The sequence below is a fragment of the Macaca thibetana genome, chromosome 7 (genome assembly GCF_024542745.1).
Source record: "Macaca thibetana thibetana isolate TM-01 chromosome 7, ASM2454274v1, whole genome shotgun sequence".
NCBI classification, from domain to species: domain Eukaryota; kingdom Metazoa; phylum Chordata; class Mammalia; order Primates; family Cercopithecidae; genus Macaca; species Macaca thibetana.
In genome coordinates, this window is record NC_065584.1 from 153,448,847 (window position 1) to 153,472,299 (window position 23,453).

The 23,453-nt window shown below is 44.7% G+C and overlaps 1 protein-coding gene, 2 long non-coding RNA genes and 1 pseudogene across 3 annotated transcripts in view; 3 read left to right on the forward strand and 1 right to left on the reverse strand.

Annotated features, from left to right (window-relative positions):
- Positions 1 to 3,877, reverse strand: part of ANP32A (acidic nuclear phosphoprotein 32 family member A) — a 40,863-nt gene extending 36,986 nt beyond the window's left edge. Inside the window, exon 1 of the mRNA XM_050796368.1 lies at positions 3,650 to 3,877. Within this exon, the coding sequence (XP_050652325.1) occupies positions 3,650 to 3,703 (54 nt within the window). The 5' untranslated portion in view covers positions 3,704 to 3,877. The remainder of the gene's footprint in view (positions 1 to 3,649) is intronic.
- On the forward strand, positions 1,171 to 3,809 carry LOC126958183 (uncharacterized). The gene is made up of 2 exons (XR_007727125.1): positions 1,171 to 1,276; positions 3,248 to 3,809. It is a non-coding gene; the product is annotated as an uncharacterized LOC126958183 (long non-coding RNA).
- A 463-nt stretch (positions 3,878 to 4,340) lies between the features above and the next one.
- LOC126958191 (uncharacterized) lies at positions 4,341 to 11,580 on the forward strand. Its single transcript, XR_007727134.1, has 2 exons — positions 4,341 to 6,615; positions 10,037 to 11,580. It is a non-coding gene; the product is annotated as an uncharacterized LOC126958191 (long non-coding RNA).
- Positions 11,581 to 16,523: 4,943 nt separating this feature from the next.
- Positions 16,524 to 18,800, forward strand: LOC126958164 (anamorsin-like; annotated as a pseudogene).
- Positions 18,801 to 23,453: the final 4,653 nt, after the last annotated feature.

Consider the following 23,453-nt stretch of genomic DNA (forward strand, 5'->3'; position numbering starts at 1 on the left):
ACTGCCATGAAAGTTAGTCTCTGCACAGATACCAGAGTTCAGCTCGTGAGGTGCTTAACCAGCACCTAAATACCGGCTTTTAAAAATTCTCAGAGACGCCAGCACCGGAGGACCCGACACGACGAATTGCCTGGCTCCTAAGTCAACAGCCGGAGAAAGGCGGTTTACTTTTTTCAAAAGCAAACCTTCATCCCTCTCTTTCGGTTTAGGACCTCATTACTATTGTAGCTGTCTTCCCCCAGGCAAAAATAAAAGGGCGAAGGAGCAGGTTAAGACCGAGGAGGGTTCCCCTAGCCTGCAGGGCGCTGCAACATCCACCTGAAACACGGAGCTCGACCTACCTTCCCGGAGAGCCCAGCCCGGGAGGGCGTTTCCCCAACGGATCGACAACTCTTCCCTCCCGGGGAAGAGGCTGCTGTCCTTGGCTTCAGTCAGGGCCACTACAGTCGCGTGCGCGACACCCTTCACCCCCGCCAAAAGAACCTCATGTTTAATGTTCCCCTTACTCTATCACTTCCGCCGAAGGAGCAAACACCAGAGCGAACGGTTAGTCCTTAAGGCCACATTTAACTACGTCTGAACGCCTGCAGGAGGAACAGCGAAACCCCGGAGAGGAGGGCGTGGGAGGCAGGGAGCGCGTGGGGGGGCACTTGCACAGAGGATCGTCGTCCTCCCGGCGCCGCGGCCGCCGTGACGCTCCAGCACAGCCTCAGGCCGCTGGCGCCGGGCGGAAACCCCCATCGGGGCTCAGAGCACAACTGGGGGTCCCCAGTGCCGGCTCCCCCTGCCGCCTCCGCGCGGGAGGCCGTCGGGGCGATGGCGCAAGACTCCGCTCCCCCCGCCCCCCACAGCGACAACAGCCACGGTGACAAAATGGCAGCCCGGCGCCCGGCAGTCGTGCCACAGGCGCGCAGGGCCCTGGCGGCGGCTCCTGCCCCCCAGTAACGCCTGGGCGCCCTTCGGGCTCAGCCCCTGGCAGGCCTAGCCGTTAAAATAAATAAATAAACAAAAACAAATAATAAAAATAAAACCTGGAGCTCGAAACCAGCCCGGGAAGCCACAAGGCCGGCCCCGCGCGTACTGCACCCCCACCGCCCGCCTGCCCGCGCCCCGCGCCGCATGGAGCCCGGAGCCCGCATTCTGAGCCCCGCGCCCCGCGCCGGGGAGGAGGGGCGGGGCGTGCGGCGCGAGCCCCGGGAAACATGGCTGCTCGTCCTATTTCGGCGTCGCGGCATGGCCACCAGCTCCCGGAGCCCAGTTGGGAGAGGTGCCTAAGGTGGGTGTGTGGGGGGCCCGGGAGCAGCGCGGCGGGGAGGGGCGCAGGGGGCGCGCTCTGGGAGCCATTTGTCTTAAGAACGTTTAAAAAAATACAGTTCCTCCTCCCCCACCCCTTTTGTCCCTCTTTCGCTAGCTTTCTCCCCCACCCCCGCAAATGTGCAGAAAGTGCCCCCTCCTCCGCCACCCGCGCCCCACCCCGCCTCCAGGCAGGGGGCAGGCGTGTGGGCCGCGAGGCTGGGAGGCGAGGGGGCGAAGCGTGAGAAATCGCTCCCAGAACGGCGCGGTGCGCTCCCCTCCCCAACACACACACACTCGGGGAAGTTTAAAGAGCCGGTTCGACCCGCTTTCCGGCTCGCTCCCGGGGGGCCGGCAGCGTCAGTCGGGTTCGCCAGGCCAGCCGCGCCCCCACACCCACCCGCGGCGACCCCGACCCCGCGCTCGGCGCCCTTCCCCCTCCGCGCAGGGGGCTTCCGGAAAGTACGCGGGAAGACCGCGGCCCCGACCCCCTCCCCCATCACCACACCCAGCCCCCAAACGCAAGGCGCCGGGTCCCGGCCAGGACGAAAGCGGCCGGAGAAAAGCAAACCAATGGCAAATAGTGCGGGGAAACTCCGGCCTCCTCCGGCGGCGCCCCCTACTCTCCCGCGACCGCCCCCTCCCCGCCCTGCGCGCCATAAGGCACTCGCACGTCTCCAGTCCACAGCTGCGTTAAGGCGGGGAGGGGGTAGACAAAAAGGATCTTGTTTTCAAAAGTCTCACTCAGGTTTGGGGGGAGGAACTAGGGAAAAGAGGAAGCGAGGCCTGCCTTCGCGGGGAGTCGGGTTTAACGGGCTGGAGGAGCGACAGGCCAGCGCACGGTGCTGCCCAAACTCCCAACTCCGTGGAGCTCGGGCCACCGAGACTGGGGGCGTCCTCCCGCCAGCGCGTCCCCGGTCCCCCCGAGGGGCCAAGAGGGGAGTTGGCCGGGGTCTCCGCCCCAGAGCCGCCAACTCGCCGAAAACACTCAGGTTTGAAAGCGAGAGGGAGGCAGAAATAAAAACCAGCGTTCGAGTCACCCACCCTCACCTTCCCCCTCCTCGGGGGTGGGCTTTCGCTCGAGCCTGGCGATTCCCACCCGTGTAAGTTTCCTCCGGCTGTGCTCCCGCCGCTGCCCAATCAATAACGGCGGCTAGCGGGCAAACTCCCATCCTAGAGCTGCGTGTTTGCCATGCCCGCATAAACGTGGACCCAGCCAGTACCCACCACCGGCGCCAGCTCCGGGCAGCTCGCGTCCTGACAAAGTTTCCCGTGCCCATTTATTAAGCAGGCGCCGAATGGCTGCCGACGAGCCCAGCCCTGAGAAAGACGGGCCGGGGGTTCGAGCTGGGGGACACCAGGGCCCAAAGGCTGGCATCTTGGGGAGGCCGGAAGGAGCTGGGGCGAGGGGGGACCGGGACGTAGCCTTTGGGCAACTTGCACCAGCGATCACTGGAGGCAGGGAGGCGCGGGGATTATCTGTGCCTTTGCACGTTCGAAAATCCCTCCCCCTCCTTCTAATTTATCCTCCCTTCGGAAGGAAAGGAAGAAACATCAGCATCTGGCCCGAAGGTGGGGTGGAAAGAGTGAGGGAGAAAGAGGAGGAGAGGAAGGGAGGCAGAGAAAGGGAGGGAGGGAGAGAAAGGGCGCGTTCACGAACACTACAAAGTTACAAATATGGCTCCCCCGTCTCTCGCCTCATCACTGCAAAGAAATGAAGACGCACTTTAAACTCCAGCCATTCCCAACTCCGCTGCAGCCCCCTCCCCACGCGCTCTCCCCGGGGCCCTCGGCCCACATTTATCAGAAACTAAACCGGACTCGCGAAGCCCCAAACTTATTGTGTGTGCGAGCGAGCGAGCGAGAGAAAGGGAGGGGGGAGGCGCGGGAGGGGGGCGGAAGGGGGGATACATTTATAAAATGTAAAACCCCCTTTTTTTGTTGTTAAATTCAGGAGGCAGCCCCTTTCCTCCTCCTCCCTCGTTAATCTTCCCCCCAGACGGAGTCACGGGAGCAGCGATCTGCGAGGGTGATTTCGCCTCATTCTCTCCGACCCAAACGCGTGCGCCCGCCGGCCCCCGATGGGTGCACACTCGCACGCACACTCTCGCACCCACACTCGCACACGCGGGAGCACACGCACAGGTAGTCACACACCAAGGGCAGCGGCGGCGGCAGCCGGAACATGCTCGGATGGCATTGCAACCCCCCAGCCTTGCCAATTCGCTTGCAGTCCGACCCCCAAACCCGCACCTCCCGGGCGCCCCCCCCCAAAAAAAGTGCCTCCCCCCAGCGCGCACACACACACACAAAGTAGGAGAATGGACCGACAGAGATATTTTTGGCAAATGCTCACATCAGAGGGCGTCCTGTTCCGCAGCTCTAAATGAATCCGTCTGCCCATCTCCATCTCTCGCGCTCTCTCTCTGCAGAGGCTCCCGCGCCGGCGGAATTCAATCAATAAACCCCGAACCCACGGCCGCGCGTTTTAGGACTTTGAAGGCTCAACCAGCTCCGCTCGGTTCTCGAGCCCCCAGCACCCGCGGCGCACACTAACCTGATCGCCGTGGAGGCGGGATCTGCGGCTCCGCGGACGAGCGGCAGCGGCCCGAGCCAATCGCCGCCGAGGGTCTCCGGGCAACAGCCAATGGCAGCGGCGGCGGGGGGGGAAGGGACCAATGGGCGGGCTGCGCAGCCGGCCAGGGAGGCTCGGCCATTTGGTTGTGGTGCCGGAGACGGACCCCTTTAGATTTCGGGGCGGCTGAGGAGCGCAGCGGCTGCTCTGTGGCTGAGTGAGGGGGGTGGGCGGAATGGCGGGGGAAGGGAAGGTGACTGTGCCTCGAGGGCCGAGCCGCCCGGCCTCGCCAGCCCGCCGCCGCCTCAGCGTTCGGCCGGGGGCGGGGCCGCAGGTGCGTTCTACGAGGGGGAGGGGCGCGGCCGGAGGGGTCGGGTCGGGTCGGGGTCCCCGCCCGGCTGAGGGCTTCGCGAGGCGGCGCGACGGGGTTGCGGAAGGAGGCGGGAGGCTTGAGGTCCGGGGGCCGCGGGCTGCCCAGCGGGAGGGCAGATGAAAGGCCTGGAAGGAGGGGAGGGGTCAGGGTGCAATGCGGGGAGGGGCTCGTCGTGTCCCGGGTCCGGCGGCTAGCGCTGGGGAACGTGGCTGCCCCCGTCACCCCCGCCGCGGCCGCCCAGCCCGCGCCCCTCTTCCCCTCCGGCCTCGTCCCGGTCAGGCCGCCGCCGTCGCCACCCGCGTATACATAAGTCAGTAAAAGCAAGATGCTTCCACTTTTGGATGACTTACCGCGCGGTCGCGACCCTTCCCACGAAGAGGCTTTTCAGTTTGCTGTCACATAAGGTCAGCTTGGAAGAAGTGATCACCAAGAGACACCCAAGATCTTGTTTAGGCAATAAAGGAATGAAGACCATGGATTAAGAACTGTTGCTGGATATACAGAATATTAAAAGGTGGAAAAGGAAGGTGCTCATAACTCCTGGTTTTCTGGACCAAACATAATTTATGGGCTTTATAGACCTAGTGAAAGAGAACGGCGCACGGTTTATTCTAATCGTCCACCTGAGTCATTTGGTTCGGTTTGGGTTGCCAAGGAGGCTCTAACTGGAGCACTTTCTCCAGGTTTTTCGGCGTGCTTGCCTTGGGTATTTTTGAATCACATTAAGTTTTAAGAGACCCTAAAGCCCTGATGCCCACTGGGTTACCGACTTATGGCACTAAGTTGGCTGCCTGTGGCTGTTAATAAACCACGGGGATTGTTGTCAACAAGGACAGATACATCCTTACCTTTCCACACAACTGTATTTTAGTGTCTGTTTCTACATGTCTGCACTCTTCCCCACACACCTCAAGATAGTTTTTCCGGATACATTGTGTTTATTTTTCAGGAACACGGGTTCAAAGGAGAGAGAAACCAGTATGTATGTTGCAAAGTTAAAATACTGTTACATAATAGCAATACAGTTTCATTCTTAGACATATAAAGTTGAGGAGGAAGTAAAAAGTGACAATGTAAATAAAACACATACAGAATGCTTACACTGGGGAAGAAGCTGTAGTAACTTTAATGTTGCAACCTGATGGATTGCAAGTGTAAAGCCCTGCAACTAAGGATTTGACTGAGGAAATTCTTTCAGATAAAATGATAAATGGAATTTGAAGTCTGATGTTTACTCTGAGTAGGTGGGAAATGCAACATAAAAGTTAGAAGTCATTGTTTTATTTCATCTGGGTATAAATAGTATAATTTATTTAACTTGTTGACTTACCTGTCATCCTCAGATTTTGTTAATCTTACTGAAGCCTATTTGTATAGTTGGAATTTATTCTAAGTTTTATTGGCTTCTTTGTAATACACGAGAAACCCCAAATTACCGATTTATGCCATTGAGACAGTTGTTGTTTCTGGAGATGGTGTTTAGGGTTGTATTCAAACAGAACCTTATCAAAACAGGTCAATATAGTGTGTATGATCTGTGTAACACAGGAGTCCTGAAGTTTGTGTTCTCTTTGATGGTAAATGTTCATCTTCTATTTAAAAGTTGAACCACAGTTAAGACCACGCTGCTAGCAATTCGATATGAGACAGTGTCTTTCCAGAGGAGTAATCCCTTAAAAACCAACCAATCAAATGCAGAGATATGCCCCATCCAACTCTGCTAAATAGAAGCAAATAGCTCACTTTATTGTACAAAGACTCAAGAGGAAGACTTAGAAGCCCACCCCCTCTCCCATTAAAGAGAAAGTACAGAAACAAATTAAAGTTAGAGTTGAAAAAATCATGACCTGATTACTAAATCACAACATTAAATGTGACAGTTGTTTTTAGAAGCATCTTACTTTTATGCATTTTGATAACTTTTGTATTAATGTTAGAAAATTGAAAGAAGGCTTCACTGGATGTCAGTCATTACAGAGACTGAAATATCTAAAAGTATATGTATAACCAATTGAATACTTTCCGCTTTCCTTACATACTTGAAATAAGAAATTTTCTTTTGCTTTTACAAATAGATGTATTTGTAAGAAAATTTTCATATGATTTTGCTTTTTTATTATTAAAAAAAGGAATATAGCTCAGCCAAAGCGGAGCTGTATTTGCCCCACACAACATGACCAAATACAAAAAAAAAAAAAAAAAAAAAAACACTGCTCTTACATACCTTATTTTACAAAGTGGTTTTTTAAATTACATTTTATTGTATATTATAGGAGTAAATAAGTGTTCTAAGTGGCAATGCAGAAAATATAGAAAGAAAAGAAATCCTATATCAAGGAATCTTGGCTGAATTTTGAAACGGAGTTGGGAACAGGTAAGAGTTCCTATCTACTGTGTAATTCTACAATAGGAATTGTGTTTGAAAGATGTAGAATCTCTAACCTCTGAAACTAGGTTTGAGTCACACTGAGAAAAATAAATGAGATACAATTCAAAGTTTGACCCCCTAGAGAGAAAGATGGCCAAGGGAGGAAAGATCTTCCCGCCTTCCAGAATATCCTCCATCAAGAACCATTCCAAATAAATAAGCAGCCTATTTTGTTCTTAAAGACCTGTGATCTATGAGTATCTTTAGGCTCTTTTGAAATGTGTAGGAGAGTACTGTTTTACAAATAACCATATCGTTACTATTGCCATTTTATTAGGTTGGTGCAAAAGTAATTACCATTTTAAAAAAGGCAAAACCACAATTACTTTTGCACCAATAGCACATTTGCCCTTGTTTGGTCTCTGAAGATGGAGACCTTTTGGTTAACATCCTTTTTATGAGTCAAGCTAATATACCCACAGCTCAGCTTTTTGTTTTTGAACTTGAATCACATCACTGGCAATCGGCCATAGTACTCTTACCTACATCATGGTTCTGCTGCTTGAACCCCAAAGACAATGACATGGAAAAACTCCAGCTTAATTATATTCTCTTTTGTTTGTATATGTAAATAGTTTTTAGGAATGTAGATTATTATTTTGAAATCTGTGGTAACAAATGTGAAAACTACTACATTTTTATTTGAATAGCAAAATAATGTTGAAGCCTGGGATCTAAAAAGTTTATTCCTTATTTTCTTTTGCTTAATAAAGTATTTGATAATTTAGAAAAAGGATTTTTTTTTTTTTTTTTTAATGATTGGGTAGTTACTTTATCAATGGGTTGGTCATGGACAAAAAGCACTGTTGGATGAAAACAGTCATATATGTGACTTTTAAAATTAATAAGCCAGGCATGGTGATGTGCCCCTGTAGGCCCAGCTACTTGGGAGGCTGAAGTGAAAGGATCGCTTGAGCCCAAGAGTTCAAGAACAGCTCAGACAACATAGCAAGACCTGTTTCTCTAAAGACAAAAAATAGTCAAAATCTTTACAAACAGCTTTAAGATGGTTGGTTTCTTTTAAAAAGGAAAAAAAGGCCTGGGTGCGGTGGCTCATGCCTGCAATCCCAGCACTTTGGGAAGCTGCAGGCAGATTGCTTGAGCTCTGGAGTTCGAGACCAGCCTGGGGAACATAGTGAAACCATCTTTACCAAAAATGAAAAAAAAAAAAGAAAAGAAATTAGCCAGGCATGGTGGCGTGCACCTGTAGTCCCAGCTACTCCAGAGGCTGAGGTGGGAGGATCACTTGAGCCTGGGAGGTAGAGGTTGCAGTGAGCCGAGGTCGCACTTCTGCACTCCAGCCTGGGCAATGTAGCCAGACCCTGTCTCATAAAAAAAAAAAAAAAAATGCCAGGTGTGGTGGCTCACGCCTGTAATCCAGAGCTCAGGAGTTCAAGACCAGCCTGGCCAACATGGTAAAACCCCATCTCTACTAAAAATACAAAAAAAAAAAAAAAAAAAAGCCGGGCTTGGTGGCACATGCCTATAATCCCAGCTACTCGGGAGGCTGAAGCTGAGGTGGGAAAATTACTTGAACCCAGGAGGCAGAGGTTGCCATGTGCCAAGATTGCGCCATTGCACTCCAGCCTGGGCAACAAGAGCAAAACTCCATCTCAAAAAAAAAAAAAAAAAAAAAAAACACTTGCACACTTGTTTGGAAGTCTCTAAAAATTTTGTGAATCAGTTTCTTAAATATATTAAAGACAATTTTGAAGTAGCAATGAGGGAAGTTTGTTTACCATTCATCAGGAAGAAAACCAGAGCTGTAAGCTCTTACTTTTAGTATTAAAATATGACTGTGAAGGAAAAAAATAAATGCCTTAAAGACAGATAATGGAATGAGGAGCTATAGAACAAAGTGACCTAAGGCAATTTTGGTTGTAAAATAGAAATACAATTAAGTTAGATTCTACTGATTTGTTTTAATCCATCTGGAGTTGAGGTTTACCTCTATGAAGAAAAGAATACTAAAATCTATTAAGATGTGAGGTAGAGATCAGACTTTTTAGGAACTTTTAATATTTTTGCTATTTGCAAATGGCATTTGTAACTTTCATATACATAGTAAAATTATGTGTACAATAATTAAATCCTCTTAGATTCTCTGCTTTGTAATGGCAATTGTTATTTGTACCTCTTAAGTAATGATCTATCTGTAAAACATTTTCTACAACGCCTCTTGAATTAGAAATCAATTTAATGCATTCTGAGAAACTAGTAAATTTTTAATGTATTTCTAGTTGAAATATTGGGTCCTTTCAGGCGAGAGTATATGTATACCCTAAACTTTCTTTGGAAGTTCTGGATCCTAGCAACTATAGTATAAAAACTTTGAATTCATTTGTACATGACGAAATGAGATAGCCATGATAGGTGTTAGAGGACTTTTACCCAGTGGAGGAACATGTTTCATGTTTTAGTCTGCTGCGTTGGTCTTTTTTTTTTTTTTTTTTTCCTTTCTTTTTGAGACAGGGTCTCACTGTCACCCAGGCTGGAGTGCAGTGATGCGATCATGGCTCACTGCAGCCTTGACTTCTTGGGCTCAAGCAATCCTCCTGCCTCAGTCTCCCAAGTAACTAGGGCCACAGGTATGTGCTAGCACACCTGGCTAATTTTTAAATTTTTATGGAGATGAGCTCTCACCATGTTGGCCAGGCTAGTCTCAAACTCCTGGGCTCAAGCGATCCTCCTGCCTGGGCCTTCCAAAGTGCTGGGATTACAGATGTGAGCCGTGCTGCCCAGTCTTGCATTGGTCTTATAACTCAATAATGTACGTGAAATTATTGTATATGCCTTCTTGTATATGAGAATTACCACTTCTACATCTATTTGTTGGAGGGCAAGTCAAGTAAGTGTGACAAACATTTTTCACTAGGCTAGACCAACTCATGTCTGTGTTCATGTTGAGAAGTAATTCTATAGATGAGGCAGAAGAGCAGACAAACTCAGGATACAAGTGTGCAAAGATGTATAGCAGACGTGTTGATCATCGTATCATAGCACTTTTATAATAGCAAAAAAAAGAAGAAAAGAAAGGGGAAGAGGGAAAATGAAAAAGAAAAAAAAAACAGAAAAGACTCATATGCCCAGGAAAAAAGTCTGGGAGAGTATGTACCAAAAAATGTTTTAAAACTTTGATTACAATGGTTTTGCATGGGTGATGAGGTCATAGTGGTTTTTGGTTTTGGGGTCTTTTATTTGTCTATATTTTAAAAGTTTTCCATTGATAATTTTTGCAATGAAACAGTTATTTTAATGGAAATTATAGGTGTAGATGATATGTGGAATGTTTATGCTAGTCAGAATTTTTGGTGAAGACAACAGAAATGTACCCTGACCAACGCAAGAAAAAGGCAATTTTTATAAGTCTGTCACAGAGCTAAAGAAGAAGAACAAGGTCCAGGAAAGAATAAGCAGCCAGGGAAGCTGGCAACCTGGAGCACAGCCAAGATGGTCCCTGCCCTAGGTACAGTCTTCAGAGGACCCCACACCTCAGAAGTCATCTCTATGCTGTGGGCTGTGAACCCCACCATACCTACAATGATCTCAGCATCCTGCCTTTTTGTGTCACTCCCTCGAGGTTGAAAGCCCTTGGCAAGAACATTTGCAGATGCCCCAGCTGTCAGAGAAAAAAGATTATCTTCCTCCTTCAGCTTCTACGGTGGGATGTGTGACCCTGCCTCCTGCCTATTTTAGGACTCTGCCTAAACAAAGTGTTCTGGTGCTAGGTGACCAAAACCAAAAATCCATGAACATGTTCTAACAAAATAATGCTGTGAAGGTTTCCTGATGATCCATGTTACTCCCATAGTATCTCCTCTCTTCCTCCCTACTACTTACCAGCAAGAGACCATATCACCTATTTAGGATCAATGTAAAGCAGAGCTAATATCTGAAATCCCAATTTCTTTTCAAATGCTTGCCTTCCCAAATTTGAAGTCAGAAGAAACAATGTATTCCTGCTGATGTCAATAAGACTTCCTCAGCTGGGCATCGTGGCTCACACCTGTAATCCCAGCACTTTTTGAGACCGAGGTGGGCAGATCAGTTGAAGTCAGGAGTTTAAGACCAGCCTGGCCAACATGGTGAAACCCCATCTCTACTAAAAATACAAAAGTTAGCTCAGCGTGGTGGCGCACACCTGTAATCCCATCTACTTGGGAGGCTGAGGCAGGAGGATGGCTTGAACCTGGGAAGTGGAGGTTGCAGCTAGCCAATATGGTGCCACTGCACTCCAGCCTGGGTGACAGAGTGAGACTCCATCTCAAAAAAAAAAAAAAAAAAAAAAAAAAAAAACAAAAAACTCTACCAAAGCAGAACTGGTGATAATCTTAAGACTTGGAAAAGAAATATCCCTAGTAGAGATACTTGATTTTTAAATTACAAGGAATTTAGTTCTAAGGGATAATCTATATATTTCATAGATAAATGGAAATATCTCTAGATATCAGATGATAGAAGATCTTGAGCAGTGATGGATTACTGCTAATGGATTTCTGTCTGCTACTCTGAGCACAAGTTCAGGCTCAAGTGCAGAACTAACATGAAGGGTTTGAGAATTTAGTCAAAATCTGGAAGTAGGCAAGTGGTCACAGGCTAAGTAAGGGTTCATAACAGGATGCAGTCATTGAAGGACAATTGTGAAGAAAAAATGCTGATGGTGAAGCGAATGCAAAAACCACAAACACATTGAAGAGGCCTATATTCCTGGGAACAAAGAGGAAGATTATCAATGATGTGCTTGTAGAAAACATATTAATACTGGAATATTGTCTTCTTTCCCATCATTTCAGATCAGTTAGCTTAGATTACTATTCAGCTAGAAAAAAAACAAATTACACCCTTGCAAGGACTCTGAACAATATTGGAATTCAGCTGTTTTGTTTCTAATAAAACATGGTTTAACTGTTACCTGGATAGAAGTTCCTTATAAGTGCAAATTACTTCAGAGAATCAGTGCTAAAGATTCTGTTCATTGGTACACTAAGTGTTCTTCATGACCCAGTGTTTTATTTCTTATAATTTAACTTTTTTTCTCAGATAATTTAATGAAAATTATGGCAGTCTGCTCATTGTTCAACAAAATCCATTTCCTCTTCTCCTTGAACACAAAACTTGACTATGTTTCCTAGATGACCCTTGCAGTTAGATGGGGCCATGTGACTGGGTTCTAGCTTGTTGATTATAAGTGGAAGTGATGCTGCCACTTAAAGGCTTGAAAGTGCCACTGCATACTGACTGAGATGCAGTGACCCTTGGAAACCTTGTGTTTATGAGGTGGACCCCCTCTCAGGCTGTATCTCTTAAGAGTCATTTCAGCAACCTATTTACTTGCCCACCAAGAGATGAATTGTGACCAAGAAACTTTTATGGGGCTGTGCCATTATGTGCTTGTATCTGTTTGTTACTGTAGCCTATGCTAGTAACTAGTACAATAATAAAGGTTTTTTTCGGTCTTAGTTTTCTATTCATTTGTAGACCAATTGTAAATGTGAATATTGTATTTCCATTGTATCTTGGCTTACATGTTCAAAGCACCATAAAACAGATAGAAGGATTATATTAACAAGTACTTATTGAAGAAAAGGTCAGTGCAAGGGAGTCTATAGAATAACATGTAAATGTGTCTCTTTCCCCCAAACTTAGTGCTTGGCTCATAGTAAGTATAAAATAAATGCCTGTTGTTTCATCAATAAGTAACCGTCCCCTCCCAAGCTGCAGACTCACATTTTAATTGCTCATTGGGCATTTCCAAACAGCTGTCTTACAGGAACAAACTACATGACATTTCCAAAATGAATCTCTTCCTTGCCAGCCTCTGCCTACTCTGCCTCCACCAAACTACCTTTATCCTCCTGGCTCTCCTGTTTTGATTAATGGTACCCTTGGAATTGTCCTCTGTTGACTCCCATAACCAAATAGTTACCTCGTCCTCTAAATTTCCAACTACCTTTCCTCCTACCAGCCCCACTTTTTCACCACTCTATCCAAGCAAGCTCGCCCCACTCTCTCATGTCTAAATTGGCACCGTGTGCTAAGAGTTCCCAGGCTTTGGGTTTTCTCACCAATAACATTTCAAAAAAGGGTTTAGGACCAACATAGAATTCCAAACTTTTAATTTTGCCAGATAAAGACATTCTTTAAAAAACTTATCTTTTATTCTATAGACTATTTTAAGAATGGTAATGTAGAGAGGACTCAGCTTTAGAATATAGGACACTCCTCTACATTGAATTTAATTTTATGAGAATTCACTACCTTGTTCAAGATTGGGTAGTTGGAAAGTCTTGCCTAGATCAGCACTGGCCCTGAGGTCTTGATGTGGTCTTGTGGCCAGATGAATGTTTCTGAGTTCCAGTTCCAGTGCTCCTCTGGTCAACAACAGCCTCTCTGGTTCCCTGTGGCCTGCTTTCCCCAACCTGGCATTAAAACTCCCCAAAGAAGACCTCACACTACCTTTCCAGTGTTATCTCCTAATTTCCAGGCAAATTAGACCTTCCATTATTCCTTTTTGTTTCCTCTCTTTGACTATGCAGTTATTGCACCTGTACAGTCTATCCTTTTTTCCCCACCACTCAAAATTCTACCCAAAATTTAAGACCACATTTGATATCACTGCCTCCTTTGAAACCTTTGATCCACTTTACCCACACAAACAAGAGCTTTCCTCTCCTTGAACTTGCATAACATTGTAAAGTATAGCAAGTGGCTGCTTTCTTCCACATGCTGTGCTTATTTACCTCTCCCACAAAATTACAATAAATCCTTGAAGAAAAATGTTTGATTCATTTTTATTACCCCTCCATTATTTGAACATTAAATATTTAATATATATTTAATGACTTAATGAATACTTTAAACATAGTGAGCTCCAGACTTTAAAAAGTATCTTTGAAACGTTTAAATAACTTTAATCTTCAATGTCAAGTAAATAACAATAGGGTATTGGGGAAACAGATTGCTAAGTAACTTGTTTATTCTTTCCAAAATGAAGGAAACAAAAATAAATTCCAGTTTCTATGACCATAACACAGAAGATTTTTCTACTATAAAGATTTTATTTTGGGCTCCTACCCAGGAATTGTCTTTTATTTTAGGGCCCTAACCAGGAATTGAATTGTCTTAAAAGACAATTTGTAGGAGAAATAGGAATTACAGATCTTCCTAACTCTGATCTAATTTTGTGTACAAGCCATTTTTAGTGAATGTACTTGGGCACGGCTTTTATTCCTTTAGATTTTGTTTTCACCAAAAAGCAAGAAAAAAATGGGGTGACAAAACTCATCTATTTCCCTCTTATTTCACTTTTGAAGGAAATCTGAGCACTTGTACTTCCATGTTCTGTCTTTGACCTAAGAAATATTTTTTTTTATAGTGTGCTATTATTATGAAAATCAATATTGGCCGAGCACGGTGGCTCACGCCTGTAGTCCCAGCACTTGGGAGGCTGAGGCCGGCAGATCACCTGAGGTCAGGAGTTCAAGACCACCCTGGCCAACATGATGAAACACTGTCTCTACTAAAAATATAAAAATTAGCTTGGCATGGTGGCACACACCTGTAATCCCAGCTACTCGGGAGGCTGAGGCAGGAGAATCGCTTGAACCCTGGAGGTGGAGGTTGCAGTGAGCTGTGATCGTGCCATTGCTCTCTAGCCTGGGTGACAAGAACCAAATGTCTCAAAAAAAAAAAAAAAAAAAGAAAAAAAGTAAATTTTAAAGTTTTATTCCTCTTATAGGAATAATAGAAAAATCCTCAAAGATTAGGTCAAATATATTCTATCTTGTTATTAATCGTTTTGGGGGTTGTTTTTTGTTTTTTTGAGATTGAGTTTCACTCTTATTGCCCAGGCTAGAATGTGGTGCTGTGATCTCAGCTCACTGCAACCTCCACCTCCTGGGTTCAAGCGATTCTCCTGCCTAAGCCTCCTGAGTAGCTGGGATTACAGGTGCCCGCCACCACGCCTGTCTAATTTTTGTATTTTTAGTAGAGACGAGGTGTTGCCATGTTGGCCAGGCTGGTCTCAAACCCCTGACCTCAGGTGATCCACAAGCCTTGGCCTCCCAAAGTGCTAGAATTATAGGCATGAGCCACCGCACCCGGTCATTTTTTTGTACTTTTTAGTAGAGACGGAGTTTCACCATATTGGTCAGGCTGGTCTCGAACTTTTAACCTCAGGTGATCCACCCACCTCAGCCTCCCAAAGTGCTGAGATTACAGATATGAGCCACCGCGCCCAGCCATGATTAAGTGTTTTATGGAAGGTATGAAAATAAAAGACAGAACCCTATAAAAATATAGAACTTTCTTGGCTCTTAGAACTGGCCAGGAAAATACAACTTGTAATCTGAATTTTAGTCAGAGTATGTGGTAAGAGCCTTTTTATGTGTAGCCGTGCACTACAACTAGAGATGGGGAAAGCATAATGGTTTTTCAAATTTATTGCTTTAAAAAAATAAATTTCTTGACATCCAGTTCCAGTCATGATTGAGGAGCTGGTATTGGATTCACCTTTCTGATGTAAACAACAATAGAAGCTAGACACATTACGTAAAATGACAACATGCGTCACTGGATTATTATCCTTCAGAAAAAGGAAGCCTGTGGCCAACCTCACATTCATCCCAGCACAGAGAGATGGAGCCCAAAGAGAGAGCAGCAGTGTCTCTGGGCAGAAGAAACAAAGATTGGAGCTCAGGCCTTCTAACACAGTTGGGTTTGGAGGGCAAGGAGACAGGAGCTATAGAAAAGGAGCCCTCGCAAATTGCATTAAAATTTCCCTCAGCTATTCAGCGCACTGTTAAGATCTGTATTTTCAGGGCAAGACTTCAGAATGTCTAGCAGACAATAGTTTTTGGGAGGCTGAGAGCTGAACAGAGATTTCAGAGGTTGCACAATAATGTGGATATGCAAGCCGTTAGGCTCATTCTAATGTACAATGTGTAAACCTTCACGGATGCCGAGGTATTCACAGAGACTGGAAAGCCCACATCCTAGGATTATGGACCATGAATTACCAGTGTTACACAGTAGGAGTGAAGGCTAAATTTATTTATTTATTTACTTATTTATCTATTTTTAATGTAATGCCATTTATTTAACCTCAAAAAATTTCAACATTCTAAACATACAAAAAATAACAACAAAATAACAAATTGTGTTTAAGTATGGAAGATTCTTGAACTTTCATTCATACAGTGGCTCTTCGCTTTGCTGACAGTGAAGAGTTCTACAATTTGTTTAGAAACAAAGTTTAAAAACTACCGCACTTAACTAAAACAAAACAAAAGGAAACAAAAAAGCTCCTCATGCCAGCTGATCCCCCTTTGTCCACAGCTAAGATGGCAGCAGAATGCTGTCACTATATACAGAAACAAGACAATCTGAAGCTAAATTGATGCCACTGCAGAGTCAACAGGCCCAGCCTCGCAGTGCACGCCCTGAGCTACCGCCCCTCCAAAAGGCATCTTCTCCACTGCCTCGACGCCAAGCAGGGAGTGTCAAGAATTCGTCTCGTTTGTTTTGTTCTTTTTACAAATATATATAAAATATACAATATATGCATATTATATGTTATATATGCATATTATATATACATATATGCAATATAATATATACATTACATATATTACATAAATATTACATATATAATATATACATGTATTATATGTATAATGTGTATATATTATATATAGGTATATATTATATATAATATATGCACATATTATATACATATACATTATATATAATATATACGTGTATTTTATATATAATATATACATATATACACACACAGTTGATAACTTAGAATTTCTAGCCAATAACCACATAGTTAACACCACCTTACCAAAAAAAAAAAAAAAGCCAGAAACATCTTTAGATGCCTTGTCACACCAACAGCAAAGTGCGCAGAGGGAGGAGAACACGAGAGTGGCTTTTCATTTTGAAAATGTTTGCGTGGGGTCAACGACTGAGGAGAAGCTGGGAGCGAGCCCAGGCGGCAGTTTTTAGGTTCATCAGCACTGCACTGCAGGAATGGCAGACCTCGGGATCTCTGCTAGCCAGTTTATGGCAGTGGTCTGGGATAAGTCATCCCCAGTGGAGGCTCTGAAAGATCTGGTGGATAAACTTCAAATGTTAACTGGCAATAAAGGCCGCGTGTCTGTGGAAAACATCAACCACCTGTTGCAGTCTGCCCACAAATAATCCAGCTTTGACATTATTTTGTTGGGTTTAGGCCTGGGAAGTACCACTCTGCACAGTGCTGAGATTTTTGCCTGAAATCGCCGGGATCCTTCAGCCTAGTGGATGTCTTTTTCTGAAAGAACCATAGAGACAGCTGTAGGTAACAATAGCAAAGCGAAGACAGCAAGCTGTGTTCAGCCTTGACTCCTTCTGGTCTTGTGGAAGTGAAAGAGCTGCCGTGGGAGCCCTTAAGCCCTGAGGAGGTACAGTCTGTTCAAGAACACCTGGGTCATGAAAGTGACAGCCTGCTGTTTGTTCAGATCACAAGCAAAAAAAGCAAACTTTGAAGTAGGTTCTTCTAGTTAGCTTAAGCTTTCCATCACCAAGACGTCATCTTCAGTGAAGCTTGCTGGTTACCCTGCTGCTGCCAAGCTGTGGACCCTCTCAGCCAATGATATGGAGGATGACAACATGGCTCTCATTGACTCAGAGGAGCTGCTGGATCCAGAAGATTTGAAGAAGCCAGATCTGGCTCCCCTGTGGACTGCTTGTGGGGAAGGGAAAAAAAGGAAGACCTGCCAGAGCTGCACCCATGGCCTTGCTGAAGAACTGGAAAAAGAGAAGTCAAGGGAGCAGATGAGCTCCCAACCCAAGTCAGCTTGTGGAAACTGCTATCTGGGCGATAGTTTCCGCTGTGCCAGCCGCCCCTACCTTGGGATGCCAGCCTTCAAACTTGGGGAAAAGGTGCTTCTGAGCGATAGCAGTCTTCACCATGCCTAGGAGGGACCTGACATGGGACACATCTGCTCCTCTGGCCAACTCCTGTTCCTCAAATCCCACCACTGTGCTCCTCCCACCTCCTCTGGATTTCTTCTCTCTGTTTGAGATCCGTTTGCAAAGTGGGTGCTTAGCAGACAGAGTGAAGCTGGCTGGGGGGCACAGTTGTGTGTAGTGCTGCTGTGTATCAAAAGACCAAGGTATTATGGGGCCCCGTTACCCAGAATGAGATGGGTTTCTTCACCTCGTGTTAAGAGAAGGGAGTATGTCCTGAAGAAGCCCTTCTCCTTGTGTTAAAATGCTGACCAGACACTCTTGAGCCCAGGCATACTTGAGCATCAACACTCTGTGACAAAGCTCCAGGCCCTGGCCCCTAGTCTAATCTCAGCAATGCTGCCACCTTACTTGTCTTTCAGAGTTGTTCGTTTACTTCATTCTTTGTGACACAGTCAAGTGTCTCATGACCTCAGGGCACCAGAGGAGTCATTCACTGGTGGTTGTGATGATATCCAGTGTCCCTCTGCCCTGTTCTACCCCCAGCCCCATTTTACTGTAGCATTGCATCTGTGTCCTGTTGTCATTTCTGTTAACCTTCAGGTATTAAACTTGCTGCATATCTTGAAAATAAATAAAATAAAAGTGTTTGGAAATATGTACAACTTTGATACAGTTTCAGGGTGCTCCAGACACCCATGACCACTTCATGTAAACCACTGAAAATTTCTAGAGCACTTTGATAGGCTACAATATGATCATGATCCAATTTTGTAATTCTCAAATAAGACGTGTCAATTATGGCATGTGAGGGCTAAATTTCAATTTGCTGCTAGAACAAGATTAAACATGCAGAAGAATATAATCTAGAGCCCATCCACTGTTTTAATCACTATATCCAGCATACAAAAAAAAAAAAAAATCACTGAACATGCAACAAAAAAAGAAAAAGGAAGAAACAACCAATCATGAGATAAAACAGTAAAAGAAGCAGACCCAGAGATGATTCAGATACAAGAGTTAGTGGACAAGGACTTCAAAATAATGATCATGAGTATGTTTTAAAAAATTGGAAAGATGGATAACATGGATGAAAAGATAAAGTACTTTAACTGATCATTTGAATCTCTGAATAGGAGTCAAATGGACATTTATAAATGCAAGTTGAAATATCTGAAATTAAGAACTATTTGAATGGTTACAGCACCAGTCTAGATTCAAAAATAGTCATATAAAATATTCAAATGGAACACAGAAGGAAAAAACATAATGGGGATAAAAAATAACAGAGAGATGTGGGGCATAGGCAAAAGGTCTAACGTATGTGTAATTAGCATTTAGAAAGAGAAGAGAAAGAGAAAGAACATAAGTAATCTTGAAAAAATAATGGCTGAGAATTTTCCTAATCTAATAAATGATAAAGTCCACAGATTTGAAAAGCTTCAAGCAGGATAATAAATGCACACCTAAGCACAGCACAATAAAACTTCTGAAAACTTAAGATAAAAAGAAAATATCTTTTTTTTGAGATAAAGTCTTGTTCTGTTGCCCAGGCTGGAGTGCAGTGGCACTATCTTAGCTCACTGCAACCTCCACCTCCTGGGTTCAAGCGATTCTTGTGCTTCAGCCACTTGAGTGGCTGGGACTACATGCACGTGCCACCAAACCCAGCTAATTTTTGTATTCTTAGTAGAGATGGGATTTCGCCATGTTGGCCAGGCTGGTCTCAAACCCCTGACCTCAAGTGATCCGTCCTCTTTGGCCTCCCAAACTGCTGGGATTACGGGCATGAGCCACCAAACCTGGTCCAAAAAGAAAATCTTAAAAGCAGCCCGGGGCCAGGCGTGGTGGCTCACGCCCATAATCCCAGCACTTTGGGAGGATGAAGCGGGTGGATCACCTCAAGTCAGGAGTTCGAGACCAGCCTGGCCAATATGGTGAAACCTCGCCTCTACTAAAAATACAAAGGTTAGCCAATCGTGGTGGTGGGTGCCTGTAATCCCAGCTACTCGGGAGGCTGAGGCAGGAGAATCACTTGAACCGGAAAGGCGGAGGTTGCAGTGAGCAGAAATCATGCCACTGTACTCCAGCCTAGGCAATAGAGTGAGACTCAGCCTTAAAAAAAATAATAATCGGCCAGGCGCGGTGGCTCAAGCCTGTAATCCCAGCACTTTGGGAGGCCGAGACGGGCGGATCACGAGGTCAGGAGATCGAGACCATCCTGGCTAACACAGTGAAACCCCGTCTCTACTAAAAAAATACAAAAAACTAGCCGGGCGAGGTGGCGGGCGCCTGTAGTCCCAGCTACTTGGGAGGCTGAGGCAGGAGAATGGCGTAAACCCAGGAGGCGGAGCTTGCAGTGAGCTGAGATCCGGCCACTGCACTCCAGCCTGGGTGACAGAGTGAGACTCCGTCTCAACAACAACAACAAAAATAATAATAATAACAATAAAGGCAGAGAAAAAAATGATACAATTTCTCTTGGGGAACAACAGTAAAGATAACTGATCTCTTATCAAAAACCTATGGACAGCAGAAGACAATAACATCTTTAAAATGCTGAAAGAAATACAAAGCTAAACAAAAACCCTGTCAACCTAGAATTCTGTTACCCTCCACCAAAAAAAAACTTCAAATATGAAAGTGAAAAAAATGTCCTCAGACAAATAAGAACTGTGAAGTTGCACACCTAGTAGACTAACATGAGAAGAAATCCTAAAGTAATTTATCAGGTCAAAAGAAAATGATCCCATGTCATCCTGCCCAGTAAATACGAAAGAAGACCATTCTCCTTTTTTTTCTTTTTTTGAGATGGAGTCTCGCTCTGCCACCCAGGCTAGAGTGCAGTAGCATGACCTTGGTTCACTGTAACCTCCACCTCTTGGGTTCAAGCAATTCTCCTGCCTCAGCCTCCCTAGTAACTGGGATTATAGGCAGCTGCCACCATACCCGGCTAATTTTTATATTTTTAGTAGAGACAGGGTTTCACTGTTTTGGCCAGGCTGGTCTCGAACTGCTAATGAGACCAGGTGATTCATCTGCCTTGGCCTCCCAAAATGCTGGGATTACAGGTGTGAGCCAGCATGCCTCACAGCAGACCATTTACTATTAAAACAACAATTATAACAAATATTTGCAAGGTTTATAACATAAGTAGAAAATTAAATGTACTATCTTGGGCAACATAGTGAGACCCTGTCTCTACAAAAAAATTCAAAAAATTAACCAAGCTGTGGGAGGCTGAGGTGGGAGGATTGCTTGAGACCAGGAGGTAGAGATTGCAGTGAGCTGAGATTGTGCCATTGTACTCCAGCATGGGTGACAGCGCCAGAATGATACTTCCCTAAAATTAGGAAAAGGTAAGACTATGCATTATCACCACTTCTGTTTGACATTATATTGAAAGTCCTAGCCAGTGTGATAAGACAGGAAAAAGAAATAGGTATGCAGATTGAAAAAGAATGAAGCAAGACTGTCTTTATGGCAGTCATGATTGTTTACATTTAAAATCCTTAAAAATCTATGAAAAAATACTAAAACTGAAAAGCGAATTTAAAAATATTGTGTAATACAAAGTCAATATACAGTCAACTATATTTGTATATGCTACCAACAAACAATTGAAATATAAACTTTAAAAATACCACTTATGATACTCTTCAGAAGTATAAAATATTTGAGAATAAGTTTGATAAAATATCTTCAAAACATTTATACTCCAAACTATAAAACATTGTAAGAAAATTTAGCAAATACCTAAATGAATGGCAATATATGATGTTCATAGAATAGAAATTTAGTATTATTAGGGTAACAATTTTCCCCAATTTGATATATAGATTCAACATAATCCCGATCGAAATACCAAGCAGTACTTTTTTTGTAGCAAATCAAGCTGAGTGTAGAATTTATATTTACATGGCATTGGATTGGAATTAGAAGTGTTGGCATAGATGGGCATGATGGTTCACACCTGTAATCCCACCCAGCACTTTAGGGGGCAGAGGTGGGCAGATTGCTTGAGCCCACGAGTTCCAGACCAGCCTGGGCAATAGGCTGGGAAACCCTGTCTTTACTAAAAATAAAAATAAAGAATTGCTGTAGACTCATGGTTTTCAATACACATAGTTAGATATAGAAAATTCAAAGACCTAGGAAAAGCAATCTTGCAAAAGAAGAACAGAATTGGAGAGCTTATACCACCTGATTATCAATGCGATAGTGGCCAGGCACAGTGGCTGACACCTGTAATCCCAGCACTTTGGGAAGCCGAGGCAGGCGGATCACCTGAGGTCAGGAGTTTGAGACCAGCCTGATCAACATGGAGAAACCCTGCCTCTACTAAAAATACAAAATTAGCCAGGTGTGGTGGCACATGCCTGTAATCCCAGCTACTCGGGAGGCTGAGGCAGGAGAATTGCTTGAACCCGGGAGGCAGAGGTTGTGGTGAGCCGAGATCGTGCCATTGTACTCCAGCCTGGGCAACAAGAGCAAAACTCTGTCTCTAAATGAATGAATAAATAAATGCTATGGTAACCAAGTACCATGGGATATTGGTGTATTGATAGACTACAGATCAATGGAATAGAATAGAGTCCAGAAATGAATCTCCAATATATGGCAATTTATTTATTTACTTGTTTATTTTTTAGAGATAGTGCCTTGCTCTCTCTCAGGCTGCACTGCAGTGGCACAATTATAGCTCACTGCAGCCTCTGTCCCGTGGGCTCAAGTGATCATCCACCTCAGCCTCCTGAGTAGCTAGGACTACAGGTGCACACCACCACACCTGGCTAATTTTTAAATTTTTGTAGAGAGTCTCACTGTGTTGCTCAGGCTGGTCTTGAACTCCTGATCTCAAGCAGTCCTCCCGCTTTGGCCTCCCAACATGCTGGGAATACAGGTGTGAACCACCATGTTCACCTGGTAATTGATTTTTGACAAAAGACCCAAGGTCATTCATCAGGAAATGAATATATTTTTCAATAAATGGTGTTGGAAAACTGGATATCTGCATTAAAAAAAATAACTTTGACCTCTGTCTCACAGCATACACAATTTATTTTTAAATGGGAGAATATCTTTCTGAATTTAGGTAAGTGTTTCAGACAGGACACACAAAAAAGCACACTAGCCATAAAATTAAAAACTTACACATTGGACTTTGTAATAAGTAAAAATTTCTGCTCAATACCATTAAGAAAATAAAAAGCAGGCCACAGTGTGGTTGAAAACATTCTCAATGTATTGATTTAAAAAGGACTTGGATCCAGAATATATGAACTCCTACAAACCAATAAACAAGAAAAACAACTTTATAAGTGGGCAAAAACCCAATCAGACATTTGACAAAGGAAGATGTATAAACGGCTAGTAAGAACATGCCACATGATGGGGATTTGGTGAGGTAGGGGGAGGCAGCTGCAATAGGTTAGAACAGTATTATCAGAGCCTGAGAAAGGTGAGTAAAGCATCCCCACAGTGGAAGTCCTGGCATGGTCAGAGCCCAGGTAGGGAAAGAAGGCCAGTCATGTAGGAGGAAGCCTGGCATGGAGGAGTTCAGAGCTCCAGCAGAGAGAGAAAGAGAGGTGGTCATGTCCAGGGACAGTGCAGCATGGCGTACTGGAGTAGGAGCCCCAGGGTGAGACAGATATCCAGATAGGGGCAGCCCAGTGTTGCATATCAGAGCCTGAACTAGGAGAGCAGAGTCCATAGGAGAGATAGCCCAACCCGGGGAATTAGAGCCTTAGCCTGGTGAGAGGGGTGTTGCTGTGAAGGTGGCCCAGCATGGGGAGTCAGAGCATAAGTGGAGTAAGGAGGGCATCTAC